This window comes from Choloepus didactylus, chromosome 1, assembly GCF_015220235.1.
Source record: "Choloepus didactylus isolate mChoDid1 chromosome 1, mChoDid1.pri, whole genome shotgun sequence".
Lineage (NCBI taxonomy): Eukaryota > Metazoa > Chordata > Mammalia > Pilosa > Megalonychidae > Choloepus > Choloepus didactylus.
In genome coordinates this window covers 205,371,188-205,391,829 of record NC_051307.1, presented here as the reverse complement: position 1 = coordinate 205,391,829, position 20,642 = coordinate 205,371,188, and the positions used below count along the sequence as shown (strand labels likewise).

Here is a 20,642-nt window from a genome sequence, read left to right as displayed (position 1 = left end):
TTGAAAAAATCAAAATGGACCTCAGGGATATGATAGATAATATGAAACGTCCAAATATAAGACTCATTGGTGTCCCAGAAGGGGAAGAAAAGGGTAAAGGTCTAGGAAGAGTATTCAAAGAAATTGTTGGGGAAAACTTCCCAAATCTTCTAAACAACATAAATACACAAATCATAAATGCTCAGCGAACTCCAAATAGAATAAATCCAAATAAACCCACTCCGAGACATATACTGATCACACGGTCAAACACAGAAGAGAAGGAGCAAGTTCTGAAAGCAGCAAGAGAAAAGCAATTCACCACATACAAAGGAAACAGCATAAGACTAAGTAGTGACTACTCAGCAGCCACCATGGAGGCAAGAAGGCAGTGGCACGATATATTTAAAATTCTGAGTGAGAAAAATTTCCAGCCAAGAATACTTTATCCAGCAAAGCTCTCCTTCAAATTTGAGGGAGAGCTTAAATTTTTCACAGACAAACAAATGCTGAGAGAATTTGCTAACAAGAGACCTGCCCTACTGGAGATACTCAAGGGAGCCCTACAGACAGAGAAACAAAGAAAGGACAGAGAGACTTGGAGAAAGGTTCAGTACTAAAGAGATTCGGTATGGGTACAATAAAGGATATTAATAGACAGAGGGGAAAAATATGACAAACATAAACCAAAGGATAAGATGGCTGATTCAAGAAATGCCTTCACGGTTATAACGCTGAATGTAAATGGATTAAACTCCCCAATTAAAAGATATAGATTCGCAGAATGGATCAAAAAAAATGAACCATCAATATGTTGCATACAAGAGACTCATCTTAGACACAGGGACACAAAGAAACTGAAAGTGAAAGGATGGAAAAAAATATTTCATGCAAGCTACAGCCAAAAGAAAGCAGGTGTAGCAATATTAATCTCAGATAAAATAGACTTCAAATGCAGGGATGTTTTGAGAGACAAAGAAGGCCACTACATACTAATAAAAGGGGCAATTCAGCAAGAAGAAATAACAATCGTAAATGTCTATGCACCCAACCAAGGTGCCACAAAATACAGGAGAGAAACACTGGCAAAACTAAAGGAAGCAATTGATGTTTCCACAATAATTGTGGGAGACTTCAACACATCACTCTCTCCTATAGATAGATCAACCAGACAGAAGACCAATAAGGAAACTGAAAACCTAAACAATCTGATAAATGAATTAGATTTAACAGACATATACAGGACATTACATCCCAAATCACCAGGATACACATACTTTTCTAGTGCTCATGGAACTTTCTCCAGAATAGATCATATGCTGGGACATAAAACAAGCCTCAATAAATTTAAAAAGATTGAAATTATTCAAAGCACATTCTCTGACCACAATGGAATACAATTAGAAGTCAATAACCATCAGAGACTTAGAAAATTCACAAATACCTGGAGGTTAAACAACACACTCCTAAACAATCAGTGGGTTAAAGAAGAAATAGCAAGAGAAATTGCTAAATATATAGAGACGAATGAAAATGAGAACACAACATACCAAAACCTATGGGATGCAGCAAAAGCAGTGCTAAGGGGGAAATTTATAGCACTAAACGCATATATTAAAAAGGAAGAAAGAGCCAAAATCAAAGAACTAATGGATCAACTGAAGAAGCTAGAAAATGAACAGCAAACCAATCCTAAACCAAGTACAAGAAAAGAAATCACAAGGATTAAAGCAGAAATAAATGACATAGAGAACAAAAAAACAATAGAGAGGATAAATATCACCAAAAGTTGGTTCTTTGAGAAGATCAACAAGATTGACAAGCCCCTAGCTAGACTGACAATATCAAAAAGAGACAAGACCCATATAAACAAAATAATGAATGAAAAAGGTGACATAACTGCAGATCCTGAAGAAATTAAAAAAATTATAAGAGGATTCTATGAACAACTGTATGGCAACAAACTGGATAATGTAGAGGAAATGGACAATTTCCTGGAAACATGAACAACCTAGACTGACCAGAGAAGAAACAGAAGACCTCAACCAACCCATCACAAGCAAAGAGATCCAATCAGTCATCAAAAATCTTCCCACAAATAAATGCCCAGGGCCAGATGGCTTCACAGGGGAATTCTACCAAACTTTCCAGAAAGAACTGACACCAATCTTACTCAAACTCTTTCAAAACATTGAAGAAAAGGGAACACTACCTAACTCATTTTATGAAGCTAACATCAATCTAATACCAAAACCAGGCAAAGATGCTACAAAAAAGGAAAACTACCGGCCAATCTCCCTAATGAATATAGATGCAAAAATCCTCAACAAAATACTTGCAAATCGAATCCAAAGACACATTAAAAAAATCATACACCATGACCAAGTGGGGTTTATTCCAGGCATGCAAGGATGGTTCAACATAAGAAAATCAATCAATGTATTACAACACATTAACAAGTCAAAAGGGAAAAATCAATTGATCATCTCAATAGATGCTGAAAAAGCATTTGACAAAATCCAACATCCATTTTTGATAAAAACACTTCAAAAGGTAGGAATTGAAGGAAACTTCCTCAACATGATAAAGAGCATATATGAAAAACCCACAGCCAGCATAGTACTCAATGATGAGAGACTGAAAGCCTTCCCTGTAAGATCAGGAACAAGACAAGAATGCCCGCTGTCACCACTGTTACTCAACATTGTGCTGGAAGTGCTAGCCAGGGCAATCCAGCAAGACAAAGAAATAAAAGGCATCCAAATTGGAAAAGAAGAAGTAAAACTGTCATTGTTTGCAGATGATATGATCTTATATCTAGAAAACCCTGAGAAATCGACGATACAGCTACTAGAGCTAATAAACAAATTTAGCAAAGTAGCGGGATACAAGGTTAATGCACATAAGTCAGTAATGTTTCTATATGCTAGAAATGAACAAACTGAAGAGACACTCAAGAAAAAGATACCATTTTCAATAGCAACTAAAAAAATCAAGTACCTAGGAATCAACTTAACCAAAGATGTAAAATACCTATACAAAGAAAACTACATAACTCTACTAAAAGAAATAGAAGGGGACCTTAAAAGATGGAAAAATATTCCATGTTCATGGATAGGAAGACTAAATGTCATTAAGATGTCAATTCTACCCAAACTCATCTACAGATTCAATGCAATCCCAATCAAAATTCCAACAACCTACTTTGCAGACTTGGAAAAGCTAGTTATCAAATTTATTTGGAAAGGGAAGATGCCTCGAATTGCTAAAGACACTTTAAAAAAGAAAAACGAAGTGGGAGGACTTACACTCCCTGACTTTGAAGCTTATTATAAAGCCACAGTTGCCAAAACAGCATGGTACTGGCACAAAGATAGACATATAGATCAATGGAATCGAATTGAGAATTCAGAGATAGACCCTCAGATCTATGGCCGACTGATCTTTGATAAGGCCCCCAAAGTCACTGAACTGAGTCATAATGGTCTTTAAAACAAATGGGGCTGGGAGAGTTGGATATCCATATCCAAAAGAGTGAAAGAGGACCCCTACCTCACCCCCTACACAAAAATTAACTCAAAATGGACCAAAGATCTCAATATAAAAGAAAGTACCATAAAACTCCTAGAAGATAATGTAGGAAAACATCTTCAAGACCTTGTATTAGGCGGCCACTTCCTAGACTTTACACCCAAAGCACAAGCAACAAAAGAGAAAATAGATAAATGGGAACTCCTCAAGCTTAGAAGTTTTTGCACCTCAAAGGAATTTCTCAAAAAGGTAAAGAGGCAGCCAACTCAATGGGAAAAAATTTTTGGAAACCATGTATCTGACAAAAGACTGATATCTTGCATATATAAAGAAATCCTACAACTCAATGACAATAGTACAGTCGGCCCTATTATAAAATGGGCAAAAGATATGAAAAGACAGTTCTCTGAAGAGGAAATACAAATGGCCAAGAAACACATGAAAAAATGTTCAGCTTAACTAGCTATTAGAGAGATGCAAATTAAGACCACAATGAGATACCATCTAACACCGGTTAGAATGGCTGCCATTAATCAAACAGGAAACTACAAATGCTGGAGGGGATGTGGAGAAATTGGAACTCTTATTCATTGTTGGTGGGACTGTATAATGGTTCAGCCACTCTGGAAGTCAGTCTGGCAGTTCTTAGAAAACTAGATATAGAGTTACCATTCGATCCAGCGATTGCACTTCTCGGTATATACCCGGAAGATCGGAAAGCAGTGACACGAACAGATATCTGCACGCCAATGTTCATAGCAGCATTATTCACAATTGCCAAGAGATGGAAACAACCCAAATGTCCTTCAACAGATGAGTGGATAAATAAAATGTGGTATATACACACGATGGAATACTACACGGCAGTAAGAAGGAACAATCTCATGAAACATATGACAACATGGATGAACCTTGAAGACATAATGCTGAGCGAAATAAGCCAGGCACAAAAAGAGAAATATTGTATGCTACCACTAATGTGAACTTTGAAAAATGTAAAACAAATGGTTTATAATGTAGAATGTAGGGGAACAGGAGAACTAGCAATAGAGAGCAATTAAGGAAGGGGGAACAATAATCCAAAAAGAACAGATAAGCTATTTAGCGTTCCGGGGATGCCCAGGAATGACTATGGTCTGTTAATTTCTGATGGATATAGTAGGAACAAGTTCACAGAAATGTTGCTATATTATGTAACTTTCTTGGGGTAGAGTAGGAACATGTTGGAAGTTAAGCAGTTATCTTAGGTTAGTTGTCTTTTTCTTACTCCCTTGTTATGGTCTCTTTGAAATGTTCTTTTATTGTATGTTTGTTTTCTTTTTAACTTTTTTTTCATACAGTTGATTTAAAAAAGAAGGGAAAGTTAAAAAAAAAAAAAGAAAAAGAAAAACAAGGAAAAAAAAAAAGATGTAGTGCCCCCTTGAGGAGCCTGTGGAGAATGCAGGGGTATTCGCCTACCCCACCTCCGTGGTTGCTAACATGACCACAGACATAGGGGACTGGTGGTTTGATGGGTTGAGCCCTCTACCACAGGTTTTACCCTTGGGAAGACGGTTGCTGCACAGGAGAGGCTAGGCCTCCCTATGGTTGTGCCTAAGAGCCTCCTCCCGAATGCCTCTTTGTTGCTCAGATGTGGCCCTGTCTCTCTAGCTAAGCCAACTTGAAAGGTGAAATCACTGCCCTCCCCCCTACGTGGGATCAGACACCCAGGGGAGTGAATCTCCCTGGCAGCGTGGAATATGACTCCCGGGGAGGAATGTAGACCTGGCATCGTGGGACGGAGAACATCTTCTTGACCAAAAGGGGGATGTGAAAGGAAATGAAATAAGCTTCGGTGGCAGAGAGATTCCAAAAGGAGCCGAGAGGTCACTCTGGTGGGCACTCTTATGCACACTTTAGACAACCCTTTTTAGGTTCTAAAGAATTGGGGTAGCTGGTGGTGGATACCTGAAACTATCAAACTACAACCCGGAACCCATGAATCTCGAAGACAGTTGTATAAAAATGTAGCTTATGAGGGGTGACAATGGGATTGGGAAAGCCATGAGGACCACACTCCACTTTGTCTAGTTTATGGATGGATGGGTAGAAAAATAGGGGAAGGAAACAAACAGACAAAGGTACCCAGTGTTCTTTTTTACTTCAATTGCTCTTTTTCACTCTAATTATTATTCTTGTTATTTTTGTGTGTGTGCTAATGAAGGTGTCAGGGATTGATTTGGGTGATGAATGTACCACTATGTAATGGTACTGTAAACAATCGAAAGTACGATTTGTTTTGTATGACTGCGTGGTATGTGAATATATCTCAATAAAATAAAGATAAAAAAAAAAAAAATCAACCATGCTCCCAAAAAGAGGCTCTCAAAGCAATCTGTAACCAGGCTATAATAGTAACCATCCTGCACAAACGCACAGCTTTGTACATTTGGCAAGGTGTTTTCACATATGTTATCTCATCTGATCCTCGTAGAGTTAAGAAGGTTCAGTGGTTCTTGGATGGTTATGAGTAGATGGGCAGGAGAGAAATGGCTTAATGGAAGAGAGGATTTTCTCCCAGACAGCTGGTCATCAGATATTTCCTTTGCTCACTTGTGTGTGCACTTGCTCTCCCATTCTTGTTAGGAAAAAGAAAGAAAATTCATTCAACACTTCATCTGAAAACATCTGAACAAAATTGTCCATTGTTAAGATGGATTTCATAGACTGCAATGCCAAGGATGAATTTGCTTCTGAAGGGCTTGTGATTTAGGCTGCCACCCGATGGTGGTACTAAATCGTGGTCAAACCTCACTAAACAGAAAAACACAACAAAACATCTGTAGGCATGTTTGGGAGGGAAAAGAGAGTATAACTTTGCAATGCCTTCTTACTATCAACTAAAACTCAAAAGATACAGCTTTTTTAAAGAGTGTAATATTCTTTTAGTGTGAACTTACAAAGCTAAAGGATTTAACAGGAGTTGCCTCTGAAGAATGGGAGTTGGGGAAGTGAAGAAGATGAGACATCCATTTTTCTACTTTGTACATTTCTATATTTTTGTATCAGTTACAATGAAATTACTTGTGTAATAAACTGTAATTTTAAAAACTAAAAAAAAAAAAAATATATTATAAGGACTGACTATGAGTAGTAGTTAAAAGTTTTAAGTTTTAAGTTGATTACCTTGAATATAAACTAAAACTATTCCGTAATGTCCTTCCCACCTCTAAATTCTGAAGTGCTTTCTTTAGTGAAAGAGAAAGGGATGGAAGCACAGCGAGCAGGGAAGGAATTGTGTGGAACCCACAGTGGTCCACAGCAAGTCTTTGCTGTGCAGGGCAGAAATATCTGATTGGAATCTTAGCTTAAGGAATAAAACAGACTAATAAAAACAAGTTTTAGATAATTTTTTAAAATTCTTCAAGAATCAGAAATGTGTATGTACGTGTGTGTATAAATCCGTCCTCCCCCCCAAAAAAGATGAGATATGATGTTTCACATTCGTAATGTTTGAGTTGAAACATGATCATAAAGGGGGTCTTTTAAAATTTTTGTAAAAATACTAGATAACTTCATTAAGTGCCTTAAGGGCCTCTCTTCTGGTTGATATTCAGATTATTTTCTAAAACACCTATCCTGAAATCATTCTTGAAGATTCTTTGTTACTTGTCAGATCCAAATCTGTCAGATCCTCATTTGATAACGGTTTTGTTCATGGTAAAGGTAGTTCTACTTTAACACATAATATAAATAAGACTTGCCATTCCACTTTGCAATCAACTTGGCATTTTATTTTTGGAAACATATCTGAAATCAGAGAATCTGATGAAGGTGTTTATAGGTGCTAGTGTTAAGGGAAGTTTTAGTGAGGGACTGTCTGCTTAAGGGTCAGTTGAATATAGATATTTTTGTGTCATGATGCGTCCGTACCAAATCTAATTGTTTGTCCTAAGGTAATAAATTCTTGGACAACCAAGGACCCCCAGTGTTTTAATGCTGGCTAGTCATGCTCCAATTCCATTTCTCTCTTACTCACTTCAAATGAATTTGAATCTCATAACTGTTGATGGGTGTAATGTTCACATTTCTTATTTGGCAAACATTTTGGTAATATGTATCAAGAACCTCAAAATTGTTCTAAATGATTCCAATACCAGCCACCAAAAAAAAAAATAATAATAAATGCATTGCTAGGTTCAGGCCATGGCAAAATAGGTTGATGGAATATATGCTCGTTTTGATTTCTGTTAATGGTGATATTTTCTCTCTTTTTTTGAGGTGAAAAATGGTTGTATGGCTGTTGGTTTTATCGGCCAAATGAAACATTCCACCTGGCTACACGAAAGTTTCTAGAAAAAGAAGTTTTTAAGAGTGACTATTACAACAAAGTTCCTGTTAGTAAAATTCTAGGCAAATGTGTGGTTATGTTTGTCAAGGTAAGAAACTCATTACTTCCAACAGCATCAGTCATACCCTGGGATTAATTTCAGAACACAAAATTGATATTTACAAAATTAGGAACTCTGCTTTAAACTCTGATTTTTTATTTTTTATTTTTTATTTTTTATTTTTTCAAGCCATGTACAGATAGCTGTATGTAAGGACTTGGAAACAAATTAACCTGAACATGGTGGTAAAAGACCACTTGCTGCCTAAACTGTTTAGCTGTGTGCAATTAGCTTAAATTTTTTTTACACTGCCAGGCTAATTTTTGAGAGTGATGTTTCCTTAAAGATAGTCATCATAAGTTGTCAGTTTGCTTTTTAGTTAATGAAATATACTTTTTATATATTTATCTGATAAGAACATGAGACCTGCCCAGGAACTTTAAGGAACATTATACCTATATGAAATATTAATGTATTTTCAAAGGGGAGATTAGTGGCTAATTGCAACTATTTATGTTGATAAACAAAAGGGTGTATATTTAATAAGACCATTTTATAGCAAAGGAAATACTCCTAGAGCTCTCTAACCATTTACCAGTTATTGTTAGCCACCAGGAAGTCTTTACAGCATTGCTTTTGTTTAGCTGGGTGGTTGGTGTTTGCTTTTGTTTTTTTCCGTTTTAAGAAAATTCACCTAACCTAAATAATTAATTTTGTTCTTATGTTCCCCAGGAATACTTTAAATTATGCCCAGAAAACTTTCGAGATGAGGATGTTTATGTCTGTGAATCACGGTATTCTGCCAAAACCAAGTCTTTTAAAAAAATTAAGCTGTGGACCATGCCCATCAGCTCAGTTAGGTTTGTTCCTCGGGATGTGCCCCTTCCTGTGGTCCGAGTGGCCTCTGTTTTTGCAAATGCAGACAAGGGGGATGATGAGAAGAACACAGACAACTCAGAGGACAGTCGCATTGAAGACAATTTTAACTTGGAAAAGGTATGTAGACAGTAGCCACACAAAAGAATTTTATGTTTCAAAGTATCTATTCTAGAAAATAAAGAATTAAACTTCAGAATTGGAAAAAAGCAACAATATAAAACTTAAACTAAATGGAAAAAAAGAAACTATAAAGGAAAGACAAAAATTAATACTTAGAAAACAGAACAGTAAAGAATTAAATAGTAGAATTTAAAAGTAAAACCAAGAGCCAATTCTTCGGCAAGTCAAATGAGTTAGATAACTAACAACTTTCCTAATAAAGGGGTAAAAGAAAGGGGTTTAACTCAAGCACACAAAAATGTTGGAGAACTATAAAGATGTGTACACTTCTAATACATTTGAAAACCTGAATAAAATTGTTAATTTTCAAGGATAATACAAAATTACCAGAACAGAATCAAGAGGAAATAGGTAACATATAAGTGAATAATAACCATGAAGAATTTGAGAAAGATATCAAAGAGCTCACTGCAAAGAGTACTGAGATCAGACAGTGTCATAGAGAATTCTTTTAACATTTTAGGGACCTATAATTATAATGCTGTTTAAACTGTTTCAGAGCACGGAGACAAAGAAAACTTCCCACTTCATTTTACAAAGCCTGAATAATCTTGATCCCAAAACCTGACAAAGGAAGAACAAAAACTTCAGTCTCACTCACAAATGACTCAAAAATCACTTGGGAAAAAAAGTATTTTTGCAAGTAAAATCAAATTAGTTCTTTTAAGAACTGCATGACCGAGGAAGGAAAAGTTCATTCCAGAGATAAAAAGATTGTTCAAAATTAGGAAAATCTCTTACTACATTTCACTGTATAATAGGTCAAAGGAGAAATTATTTGATGAAGTACAGTACCTGTTTTGACATTTCTAAGCCTTTAGATTTCATCAATATGATTTTTAAAAAATTAACTTTGTATCCCAAGCCTAAAGCCTGCAACACTATAGCTAATGATAAAACACTTCCCCTTTAAAGTTAGGACAGGGTGCTTGTTATGCCACCATTACCTAATATTTTCCTGTATAGCAGCCAATGCAGTTCAACAAACAGAAGTAGTAAATATATTGACAATGAAGAAGCAAGAAAATGTTTTTTAGCTATGGGGGAAAGAAAGCTGAAAAGCTTAACTGAAAATTCAGCTTTTGGACAAAGAGAGAACCCTAATGTAAACAATGGTCTATAATTAGTATAATCGTAATAATATTGTTTCAACAATTCTAACAAAATGTTAATAATAGGGAAAACTGGGGAGGGGGTGGTATGGGAGCTCTGTACCATATGCTTGATTTTCCTGTAAACCTACAGCTGTGCTGATAAAAAAAAAAAGAAAAGAAAGCTTTTGGAAACAATTTGACAAGTGGGAATTTAAAATAATCCATAGTCTATCACTTCAGTAGCTTTCTATAAACACATAATTTATAAGACTTCTGAAAGTGAAGTGATAGTTGAATATATATTAGCAAGTGTTAAAAATTTTATGGGAAAAAATATCCAATACACATTAACAACAGAATACATTTTTTTAAAAATCACCTTAACTGGCAATCCATAGGAAAAATTTGGTCAAGGTACTGAAGGACATAAAAGGCTTGAATAAATTATTTTTGGAACTTGGCAAAATTATTTGAGCATTCTTATGAAAGAATAATCATGTGACACTAACCAGAAAAAGAATTATAGAGGGAGCTTTGCCCTACCAAATATTACTATATTTTATAAAACTACATTTAAAAAAACACAAAACAGGACCAGTTAATTAAAATAATAGGCTTTTCATGATTAAATCCAAGAGTAAATGGTTAGTAAATCTGTGATGAATCTACAGGGAAAGGATGGAATCAAATGATACTCAAAATATTTGCTAGCCATTGGAAGGAAATAAATAAAACCTGAATTCTCCTCCACTCCATATTCAAACTAAGTAAGATATAAATATTTATATAAAGAGTACTCATTGCTGACCTAAGTACATTTGTTATTTATCTGTAGTTTTTTTTATACATTCCTATAATCTTTTTTCTTTTATTAAAAAAAAAAAAAAAAAAAAACCCAGTAGCCCTAAAAGAAATGAATTGATCATTTTGTTTACAATTGAAAATATCAGTTAGGTTAATAAAACATTCTAAGGACTACCACATTCCTAATACTTTGCAAAGACCTCTTGGAAGTCTAGAAAAAAGTGACTCTAGAAAAATGGACAAAGGACCAAATAGGATATTTTCAGGAGGAAGGCAGCCGAAAAACATTGGAAAATGTGTTAGTTAACCTCTCTAATAGGTTTTTAAATGCCCAGCAGATTGGCAAAAGTTCCAGAGACTGTTAATACATGCCTCCTGATGTGGGGTATAAGGCAACACACTCTTAGTTCCTGTCCATGGCATTCCCCTTGAACCCACAGTTTAATGTCAAGGAACGTGCTCCAACAAAAGTACTTAAACAGGTACACCAAAGAATTCTCCACAAATAAATGCTGTCAGTGCTGTTTGTAAATAAATACATCTTCTAGGCCCAACCAAAATACCCACGAGGAGACATTGAATAAGTTGTCATACATCCATATAATGCATTACTGTGCAGTCAGTGGAAGACATAAAGTAGATCTATATATATTAATATGAAAATTTTTCTAGAATATATGAATATAAAGATAAGTGAATGATGAACAAGTTGCAAAATAGCTTGTGATCTTACCATTATTTTTAAAAGTTTGTTTATTCATCAAAATATGAAAGCATATACTAAACTGAATGGTTATCTCTGTTGGGATTATGACATTTGGGTTTTAAGTTATATATGTTCCAATGTTTGAATTATTTACAACAAATACACTGCTTTTGTATAATCAAGAAGGATAAAAAAATTTTAATTGTTAATGTACGAACTGGATAATATTTGAATTCTTAAGTCTTAGGGAAAAAAAGTATCCATTTTAGTTTTCTAACAGTTTTGTAAGAAAAAGGGAGCTTGGGAAAGAATGTGATTTTTTTATTATGTCTGGGAATCATAGAAACATTAATTCTAAGAAAAGGAGAAGCATTATCAATGGAAGGTTACATGAAAATTAACTCAGAGTTCTCCTCTACTGTTCATAAGTTGCCAGGGTTCTTGCTATATATGAGTTGCTAGTTGTTTGTCTCATACCTTTATTTAAGTAGCCTGGCCAGGAAGTCAATACAGGAACTTTTTTTTTTTTGCAGATTTTATTGAGATATATTCATTTATCATATATTCCATCCAAATTATACAATCGGTATTTCCCAGTATCATCACTTAGTTGTGCAATCATCATCACACTCTTAGACCATTTTCATTACTCCAAAAAGAAAATTATCAGACAGATACAAAAAAACAACAACAACAAAAAAAATCCATATCCTTTATTTTCCCCTATTACTGACTCCTGGTATTGGAGTGGTACCCCAGTTACTGTTGATGAAAGAATTTTAAGGTATTACTGTTAAATATAGTTTGTATCTTGCAATAGGTACTTTTCTCCCACATACCACTCTATTATTAACTCTTTGTATCAGTGTCCTACATTTGTCTTACATGCATTAATTGATGACATATTTGACTATAAACAACCCCTTTTAACCAATAAACAACCCCTTTTAACCAAATTCACCTACAATACAGCACTATTCCTTATATTCCCAGTAACGAGCTATCCTCACCCAATATCTATTTCCAGACATTTTAAATTTAACCTTATTATACATTCTAAACATGCTAAGATTACTACTCCCCCTTCTCCAATTTCTGTCTATTTCTAGATATTCTATATTCCACATATTAAGACTGAGTTTACATATTCTAATTCATTTTAGTGAAATCATACAATATCTATCCTATTGTGTCTGACTTATTTAACTCAGCATTGTGTCCTAAAGATTCATCCATGTTATCGCATGCTCCAGGGCCTCATTTCTTCTTATTGCTGCATAATATTCCATCATATGTATATACCACATTTTGCTTATCCATTCATCTGTTGATGGACATTTGGATTGTTTCCATCTTTTGGCAATTGTGAACAGTGCTGCTATGAACATTGGTGTGCAAATGTCTGTTCTTGGCCCTGCTTTCAGATCTTCCAGGTATATACCAAGTAGCGGAATTGCCAGGTCATATGGCAACTCAATATATAGTTTTCTGAGGAACTGCCAAACTGTCTTCCACAGCGACTATACCTTTTTACACTCCCATCAGCAGTGAATAAATGTTCCTTTTTCTCCACGTCCTCTCCAACAGTTGTAGTTTCCTGTTTAATAGCAGCCATTCTTATAGGTATAAGATGATATCTCGTTGTGGTTTTAATTTGTATTTTCCTAATAGCTAATGAAGATGAACATCTTTTCATGTGCTTTTTAGCCATTTGTATTTCTTCTTTGGAGAAATGTCTATTCATTTCTTTTGCTCATTTTATAATTGGGTTGTTTGTCCTTGTATTGTTGAGTTGTACAATTTCTTTATGTATACAGGATATCAAACCCTTACCATATATTTGTTTACCAAATATTCTCTCCCATTGAGTTGGCTGCCTTTTCACCCTTTTGACAAAGTCCTTTGAAGGACAGAAGTGTTCAGTCTTGAGGATTTTCTATTTATCTATTTTTTCTTTCGTTGCTTGTGCTTTGGGTGTAAGGTCTAAGAAGCCACCTCCTATCACTAAGTCTTGAAGATGCTTCCCTATATTTTCTTCTAGTTGTATGGTACTGCCTCTTATATTTAGGTTTTTGATCCACTTTGAGTTAGTTTTCTTATAGGGTTTGAGGTAGGGATCCTGTTTCATTCCTTTGAATATGGATATCCAGTTCTCCTGGTACCACTTATTAGTCTATCCCAGTTCAGTAAATTTGGGAGCCTTGTCAAAAATCAAATGACCATAGGTCTGAGGATCTATTTCTGAATTTTCAATTCTATTCCATTGAGTATGTCTATCTTTGTGTCAGTACCATGCTGTTTTGACCACTGTGGCTTTATAATAAGCTTTGAAGTCAGGGAGTGTAAGACCTCCCACTTCATTCTTCTTTTTCAGGATATTCTTGGCTATTCAAGACCCCTTTCCCTTCCAAATAATTTGATATCTAACTTTTCCAACTCTGCAAAGTAAGTTGTTGGAATTTTGATTAGTATTGCATTGAATTTGTACATCAATTTGTATATAACTGACATCTTAACAACATCTGTCATTCCTGTCCATGAACACGGGATGTCTTTCCACCTATTTAGACCTTTTTTTATTTCTTTAAGCAGTGTTTTATAGTTTTCTGAGTACAGGTCCTTTACATCTTTGGTTAAGTTTATTCCTAGGTACTTGATTCTTTTAATTGCTGTTGTGAATGGAACTTTTTTCTTAATTGCTTCCTCGGTTAACTCATTCCTAGGATATAGAAACATTACTGATTTTTTTTCCATTAACATATATACATAACAGTGATACCTTTCAATGTACAATTTCACAAAGTAAAGTTAGAGAGCAAATCTCAGAGAATGTCATGGGTCACAGTTCCACAACTTCAGCCATTTCCATTATTGTAAAATATAACATGCATGCAGAAAGGTGTCATCTCTCAATGTATAGCTCAACAAGCAGCCGTATAGGTAATTTCAAAAATCGTTGTGGGTTACAGTTCCACGAGTTCAGTTCTTTCCTTATTATGCAATACAAGGTATATACAGAAAGGTGAAGACCTTCAAGGCACAATTCAACAAGCAGCTGTAGAGCAAATGCCAAGGGATGCTAAAGGCTACAGTTCCACCATGTCATTTACCTCCTTCCAGACATTCCAACACCCCAGCATCCAAAAATATATATATACATGTATGAAGTTTCAGTATTCATAGACCTTTGTTCAATCTTACCTTGTTTGTTGCTACTCCTTCCTCCCAATCTCTTTTCCATCTTCAGGGGTGTCTAGGCAGTGAGCACCCTAACTTGTTCATATTAAAAGGGGGTGTCGACAGTATGGGGAAGGGGGCCACATCTGATGGTTGATCTTAAAGAGGCTTTTGCCTCTGGGTTTTAGGACTTGGCTGGTCTGGGAACACTGTAGTGGATTTAAGTTTCTGAAAACTTAATGTGTGCATCTTTTATAGAATATCAGGTAGGGACCTAGGTATTTGAGGACCACTTTTGGTAAGGGCATGGCATGCTGTGGCCAATTGGGATGTCTAGCTGGAGCTTGCGTAAGAGAATCCTCCAGGATAGCCTCTCGACTCTATTTGGGATCTCTCAGCCACTGTGACCTCAGCTTGTTACCTTCCTTTTTTCCCTCTTTGGTCAAGTAGGCATTTCCAATCCCTTGCTGCCAGGGCCAGGTTCATTCCTGGGAATCATGTCCCACCTCGCCAGGGAGATTCATTCCCCTGGGAGTCATGTTCCTGGTGGCAGGGAGAGGTAATGAATTTATTTGTCGAGTTGGACTTAGAGAGAGAAAGGCCACATCTGAGCAACGAAGAGGTTGCCTGGAGGCACCTCTTAAGCATAATTACAGGAGGGCTCAGCCTCCTATTTACAACCCTAAATTTCACAGGATCAAGTCTCAAGTCAAGGGCTTGATTTGTTAAGTAGTGGGTTCCTAAGTTCATTTAATATATATTCTATCCCAAGATAAACGGTCAGTTTCTTATATTATCTTCACTTAGTTGTACAATCATCATCACTCTCACCTTTAAACAATTATAACATAATACATCTCAGAGCTCTTATCAGCTGCTAATTATTCCTCCCTATTATTAGTGTAGAGTTGGTAAGATATTCCTATTAGTCATTTATATGTAATGGGTAGTTTTTCCATACCACTCTGTTACTAACCCTCTGCAGCAGTGTCATAACTTATAAATATATCATGCTAACACTTAATTAGGAAACACTACTGATTTTTGCTCATTGATCTTGTATCCCGCCACTTTGCTGAACAAGTAGCTTTGTTGTAGATTTCTTGGGATTTTCCAAATATAGGATCATGTCATCTGCAAATAATAAGGGTTTTTCTTCTTCCTTTCCAATTTGGATGCCTTTTATTTCTTTTTCTTGCCTAATTGCTCTGCCTAGAACATCTAGCACAATGTTGAGTAATAGTGGTGACAGTGAGCATCCTTGTCTTATTCCCGATCTCACAGGGAAAGCTTTCAGTCTCTCCCCATTGAGTATGACGTTGGCTGTGGTTTTTCATATATGCCCTTTAACATTTGAGGAAGTTTCCTTCGATTCTTCCCTTTTGAAGTGTTTTTATCAGGAAAGGACTCTGAATTTTGTTGAATACCTTTTCAGCGTCAATCAAGATGATCGTGTGATTTTTCCCTTTCGATTTGTTAATGTGGTGTATTACATTAAGTGATTTTCTTGTGTTGAACTTCCCTTGAATGCCTGGAATGAACCCCACTTGGTCGTTGGTGTATAATTCCTTTAATGTGCCGTTGGATTCAATTTGCGAGTATTTTGTTGAGAATTTTTGCATCTATATTCATTAGGGAGATTGGCCTGTAGTTTTCCTGTCTTGATATTATCTTTCTTAGATTTGACTATTTGAGAGCTGTCAGCTTCATAGAATGAGTTAGGTAGTGTTCCCTTTTCTTCAATTTTTTGGAAGAGTTTGAGCAGAAATGGTGTTAATTCTTCTTGGAATGTTTGAAAAAATTCCCCTGTGAAGCCATCTGGCCCTAAGAAATTACCATTTCATCTAACTTTTCTATCTAACTTGTCTGTTTTGTTGGCAGACAGTTGTATGTAGTATCCTCTTATGATCTTTTTTATCTATTTGTGATCCGTTGTAATGATCCCCCCTTGTTTCTGATCTTATTTATTTGCATCTTCTCTCTTCTTGACTTTGTCCATCTAGATAAGGGTTTGTCAATCTTTTGATCTTCTCAAGGAACCAACTTTTGGTTTTGTTGAGCCTATTGGTTTTTTTTGGTTCTCCAATTCTTTGTTATTTCTCTTCTTCTGCTTGCTTTAGAATTAGTTTGCTGCTCTTTCTCTCATTAGGCCTTTGGTTTTAGCTCTTTGTTCCTTTTTAATGTAGGCGTTTAGAGCTATAAATTATCCTCTCAGCACTGCCTTCACTGCATCCCGTAAGTTTTGATATGTTGTATTCTCTTTTTCATTCATTTCCAGATGCTTACCGCTTTCTCTTGTAATTTCTTCTTTGACTCACTGATTGTTCAAGAGTGTGTTGTTTAACATCCATATGTTTGTGAAAGTTCCAGTTCTTCGGTGATTAGTGTTTTCCAACTTCATTCCATTGTGATTGGAGAATGTGCTTTGAATAATTTTGTTCTTTTTTAAATTATTAAGACCTGTTTTGTGCCCCAATATTTGATCTATCCTGGAGAATGTTCATGAGTACTTGAGAAGAATACATATCCTGCTGTTTGGGGAGGCAATGATTTATATGTCTGTTAGTCTAATTCATATATCATATTGTTTAGTTTCACTATTTCCTTATTGACCCTCTGTCTAGTTGTTCTGTCTGTTGAAGAGAGTGGTGTGTTGAAATCTCCCACTCTTGTAGTAATGTCTCTTGCTCCCTTCAGTTTTGCCAGTGTTTGCCTCATGTATTTTGGAGCACCTTGATTGGGTGCATAAACATTTATGATTGTCATTTATTCTTGGTGGATTACCCCTTTTATCAATATGTAGTGTCCTTCCTTGTCTCTCTTATAACGTCTTTGCTTTTAAAGTGTATTTTATCTGATATTAGTATAGCTACTCCGGCTTTTTTGGTTATTGCTTGTGTGGAATATCTTTTTCCATGCATTTACTTTCAGCCTGTTTGTATCTTTGGGTCTATAGTGAGTCTCTTGTAAACAGCATATAGATAGATCATATATTTTTTTAATCCATTCTGCCAATCTGTGAATTTTATTGGGGAGTTTAATTCATTAACATTAAATGTTATTAGTGTAAAAGCTGTCCTTTCTTCAACCATTTTATCCCTTGGCTTTTATTTGTCAGATCTAGTATTTATCTCTCTTTTTGTCCTTTTAGTTGTCTTTACTGATAATCATCATTTCCATACTCTCCTCGAAGTCTTTCCCTCCTGTCTTTTTTTTTTTTTTTTTTTTTTTTTTTCCAGCCAACACAACTCTCTTTAGTATTTCTTGCAGGGCAGATTTCTTGTTAACAAATTCTCTTAGCATTTATCTGTGTTTATGAGTGAAAATTTAAACTCATTTTTGAAGGACAGCTTTGCTGGATAAAGAATTCTTGGCTAGCAATTTTTCTCTTTCAGAATCTTAAATATATCATACCACTGCCACCTTGCCTCCGTGGTGCCCAATGAATAGTCAGCATTTGGTCTTATGTGGCTTCCCTTGTATATAGTGAACTTGCTTTTAGTCTTGCTGCTCTTAGGACTCTCCTTCTCTTCAGCACTTGACAGTCGGGTTAATATGTGTCTTGGAATGGGTCTGTTTGGATTTATTCTAATTGGAGTTCATTGGGCTTCCTTGATTTGCATATTTATGGCTTTTATAAGGGTTGGGAAGTTTTTCCCAATTATCTCCTCAAATAGTCTTCCTGGCCTTTTACTCTTCTCTTCTCCTTCTGGGACATCAGTGATTCTTGTATTTGTGTGTTTCATTTTTCCATCATTTCCCTGGGATCCACTTCAAAATTTTCCATCTTTATCACCATTTGTTCTTTTGTGCATTCAACTTCAGTTGTTCTGTCCTCTAAATTGCTTATTCTTCTGCATCCTCAGATCTGCTATTGTGTGTCTCTAGTATGTTTTTATTTGATCTCCAGTATCTTTCATTTCTGTAAAGTCTGCTGTTTTTCTATTTATTCTTTCAAATTTTTCTTTATGCTCTTCTAGTGTTTTCTTGATATCCTTTATCTCTTTAGCCAACTCATTGAAGTTATTTAGGAGATGTGTTTGAACATTTTTGATTGAGTTCTAAATTCTGTGTGTCCTCTGGCTTTTGAATTTGATTATTTGGCTTGGCCATATCTTCTTGCTTCTTAACATGGTTTGTGATTTTTTTGCTCATTTCTTGGCATTTGATTATCTTGTTAAGGTTATTTTGAAAGTTGGTTTCCCTCACTCACCTACTATTTTGTTTTTGCTTGGATTTGTGTTGAAGGTCTCCTTTGGCACTTGGTTTGTCAGTAATTCCCAGCCAAATGAAGGTCAGGGCCTAGCTCAGACGGAGCAGCCCTTTTCGGAAGTCTGTTGGAGGCTGGGCAGAGAAGCAGACTGCCAGTCCACACTTTCACTGTCTTCCCAGCAGATGGCACTCTTGGGCCATCTCTCCCCCACAACTCTGCCTCTCCTCGACTGTGGCAATCCATTCTGCAGGATTCAGACCATGTGAAATTCCAGTCAAGACCACAGGCTCCCCAGGTGTGCTGGAAGCCACTGGCTCCAGTTGTAGGGGGTAGGCACTGTACACCATGGCAAAGACTCCAGTTTATAGGTGTGATGGGTCTAGTAATTCCCAGACTCCTGTGTGGAAAGATTCTGGGCTGCGGGACTGGGAGGTTCGACTTTACCAGTTAACAGCCAGCCCAGGAGTGCTCTGCTTTTCACCGTCCAGCAAGACTGTCTCAGGGGTGGGGGAAAAGTGCCTGGCATTGCAATGCAGCCCCCTTGCTCCTGCCTTTCTGCATGTGTACACAGTTGGTACCCTGAGCCCCTATGTATAAAGGATTGAGGCAGCAGGACCCAGTCTTGTTTCTCTTGCCAGCCAAGTGTCAGTTCAGCTCTGCTCTGCATCCTCCTCTCCTCCTGAGGTGAGGGCTTCCTAGACTCCCCCAAGTCCGGGTGCCCGTAGCAGCCTGCCTCAGGGATAGGGGATAGGCACTGGGCACTGCAGCAGGGTCTCTGTATATGGCTAAGATGAGTCTACTGATTCCCAGGTTCCCACATAGGAATGCTAGGCTGTGGGTCAGAAGGGAATGCCTCCCCCACCTCTCTGAAGCAGAAGTGTGCTGCTTTTCAGCTGCCTGATCTAACTGTTGCACAGTGGTGGACCTTAGAGATGTTCATGATTCAGTACGCTCACGCCGACTTTTCCATCCAGGTCTTCCTTATATAAAGCAGAGGTCCTTTTCTGGTCACCCAGACTCTGGAACTGCTGCTTTGGTGAGTTTTGCCTGGTCTCTAGTTGTTTTATGGTGGAGGAGTGAGTTCTGCCTATCCTATTCCACAATCTTCCAATACAGGAACATTTTTAAAGGATAACTTTAGAATATAACCCATTCCCAAAAGAAAAACACATTTTTAATCTCATGGAGTTATTTTATTTATAACTTCATTCCTTCAGATGTCGCTTATGTGGCGTATATGGAGAACCTCTCATTTTTAAAGATTTTCCAAGAAGATCATTTGTAGGTCATGTTTGAAATCATAAAGGTCAGAACATAAAAGAAATTATTTGGACATTCTAAAGGAGTTGTTTTTTTTGTTTGTTTGTTTTTTAAAGTTTGGAGTTTGGAACATTCTCAGGCAGGGAGATGCAGTAGAAAATTGTGGGTCTCTGAAGTTTCTTCAACTTAGGTTTTCATGTTAATGTATAAAGTACCTAGCCCTGTACCTGTTACCTGCTAGGTACCCAGTAAATGATGGTTCTTGTTTTCTCCCCTTTTTTTAATTGTTCTTTTTTTTTAATTTTCCTTTTTTTTTTTTTTTTTGTGACGACTATATAAAATCACATTAATAATGAATGTTTATTAAGTGGTTTTCATGAGTTAGGTATTGTACTATGTACTTTGCATGGATTGTGTCATTTAAGCTTTATAACAATCCATCTGGTAAG

The 20,642-nt window shown here is 36.3% G+C and overlaps 1 protein-coding gene across 11 annotated transcripts in view; it reads left to right on the top strand.

Moving 5' to 3' along the window:
* PBRM1 (polybromo 1) overlaps positions 1-20,642 on the top strand; it is a 184,168-nt gene that overhangs the window by 121,190 nt on the left and 42,336 nt on the right. For all 11 annotated transcript variants that reach the window (XM_037797937.1, XM_037797922.1, XM_037797930.1 and 8 more), the window contains 2 exons: positions 7,771-7,928; positions 8,613-8,876. In XM_037797937.1, the coding sequence (XP_037653865.1) occupies positions 7,771-7,928; positions 8,613-8,876 (422 nt within the window). The remainder of the gene's footprint in view (positions 1-7,770; positions 7,929-8,612; positions 8,877-20,642) is intronic.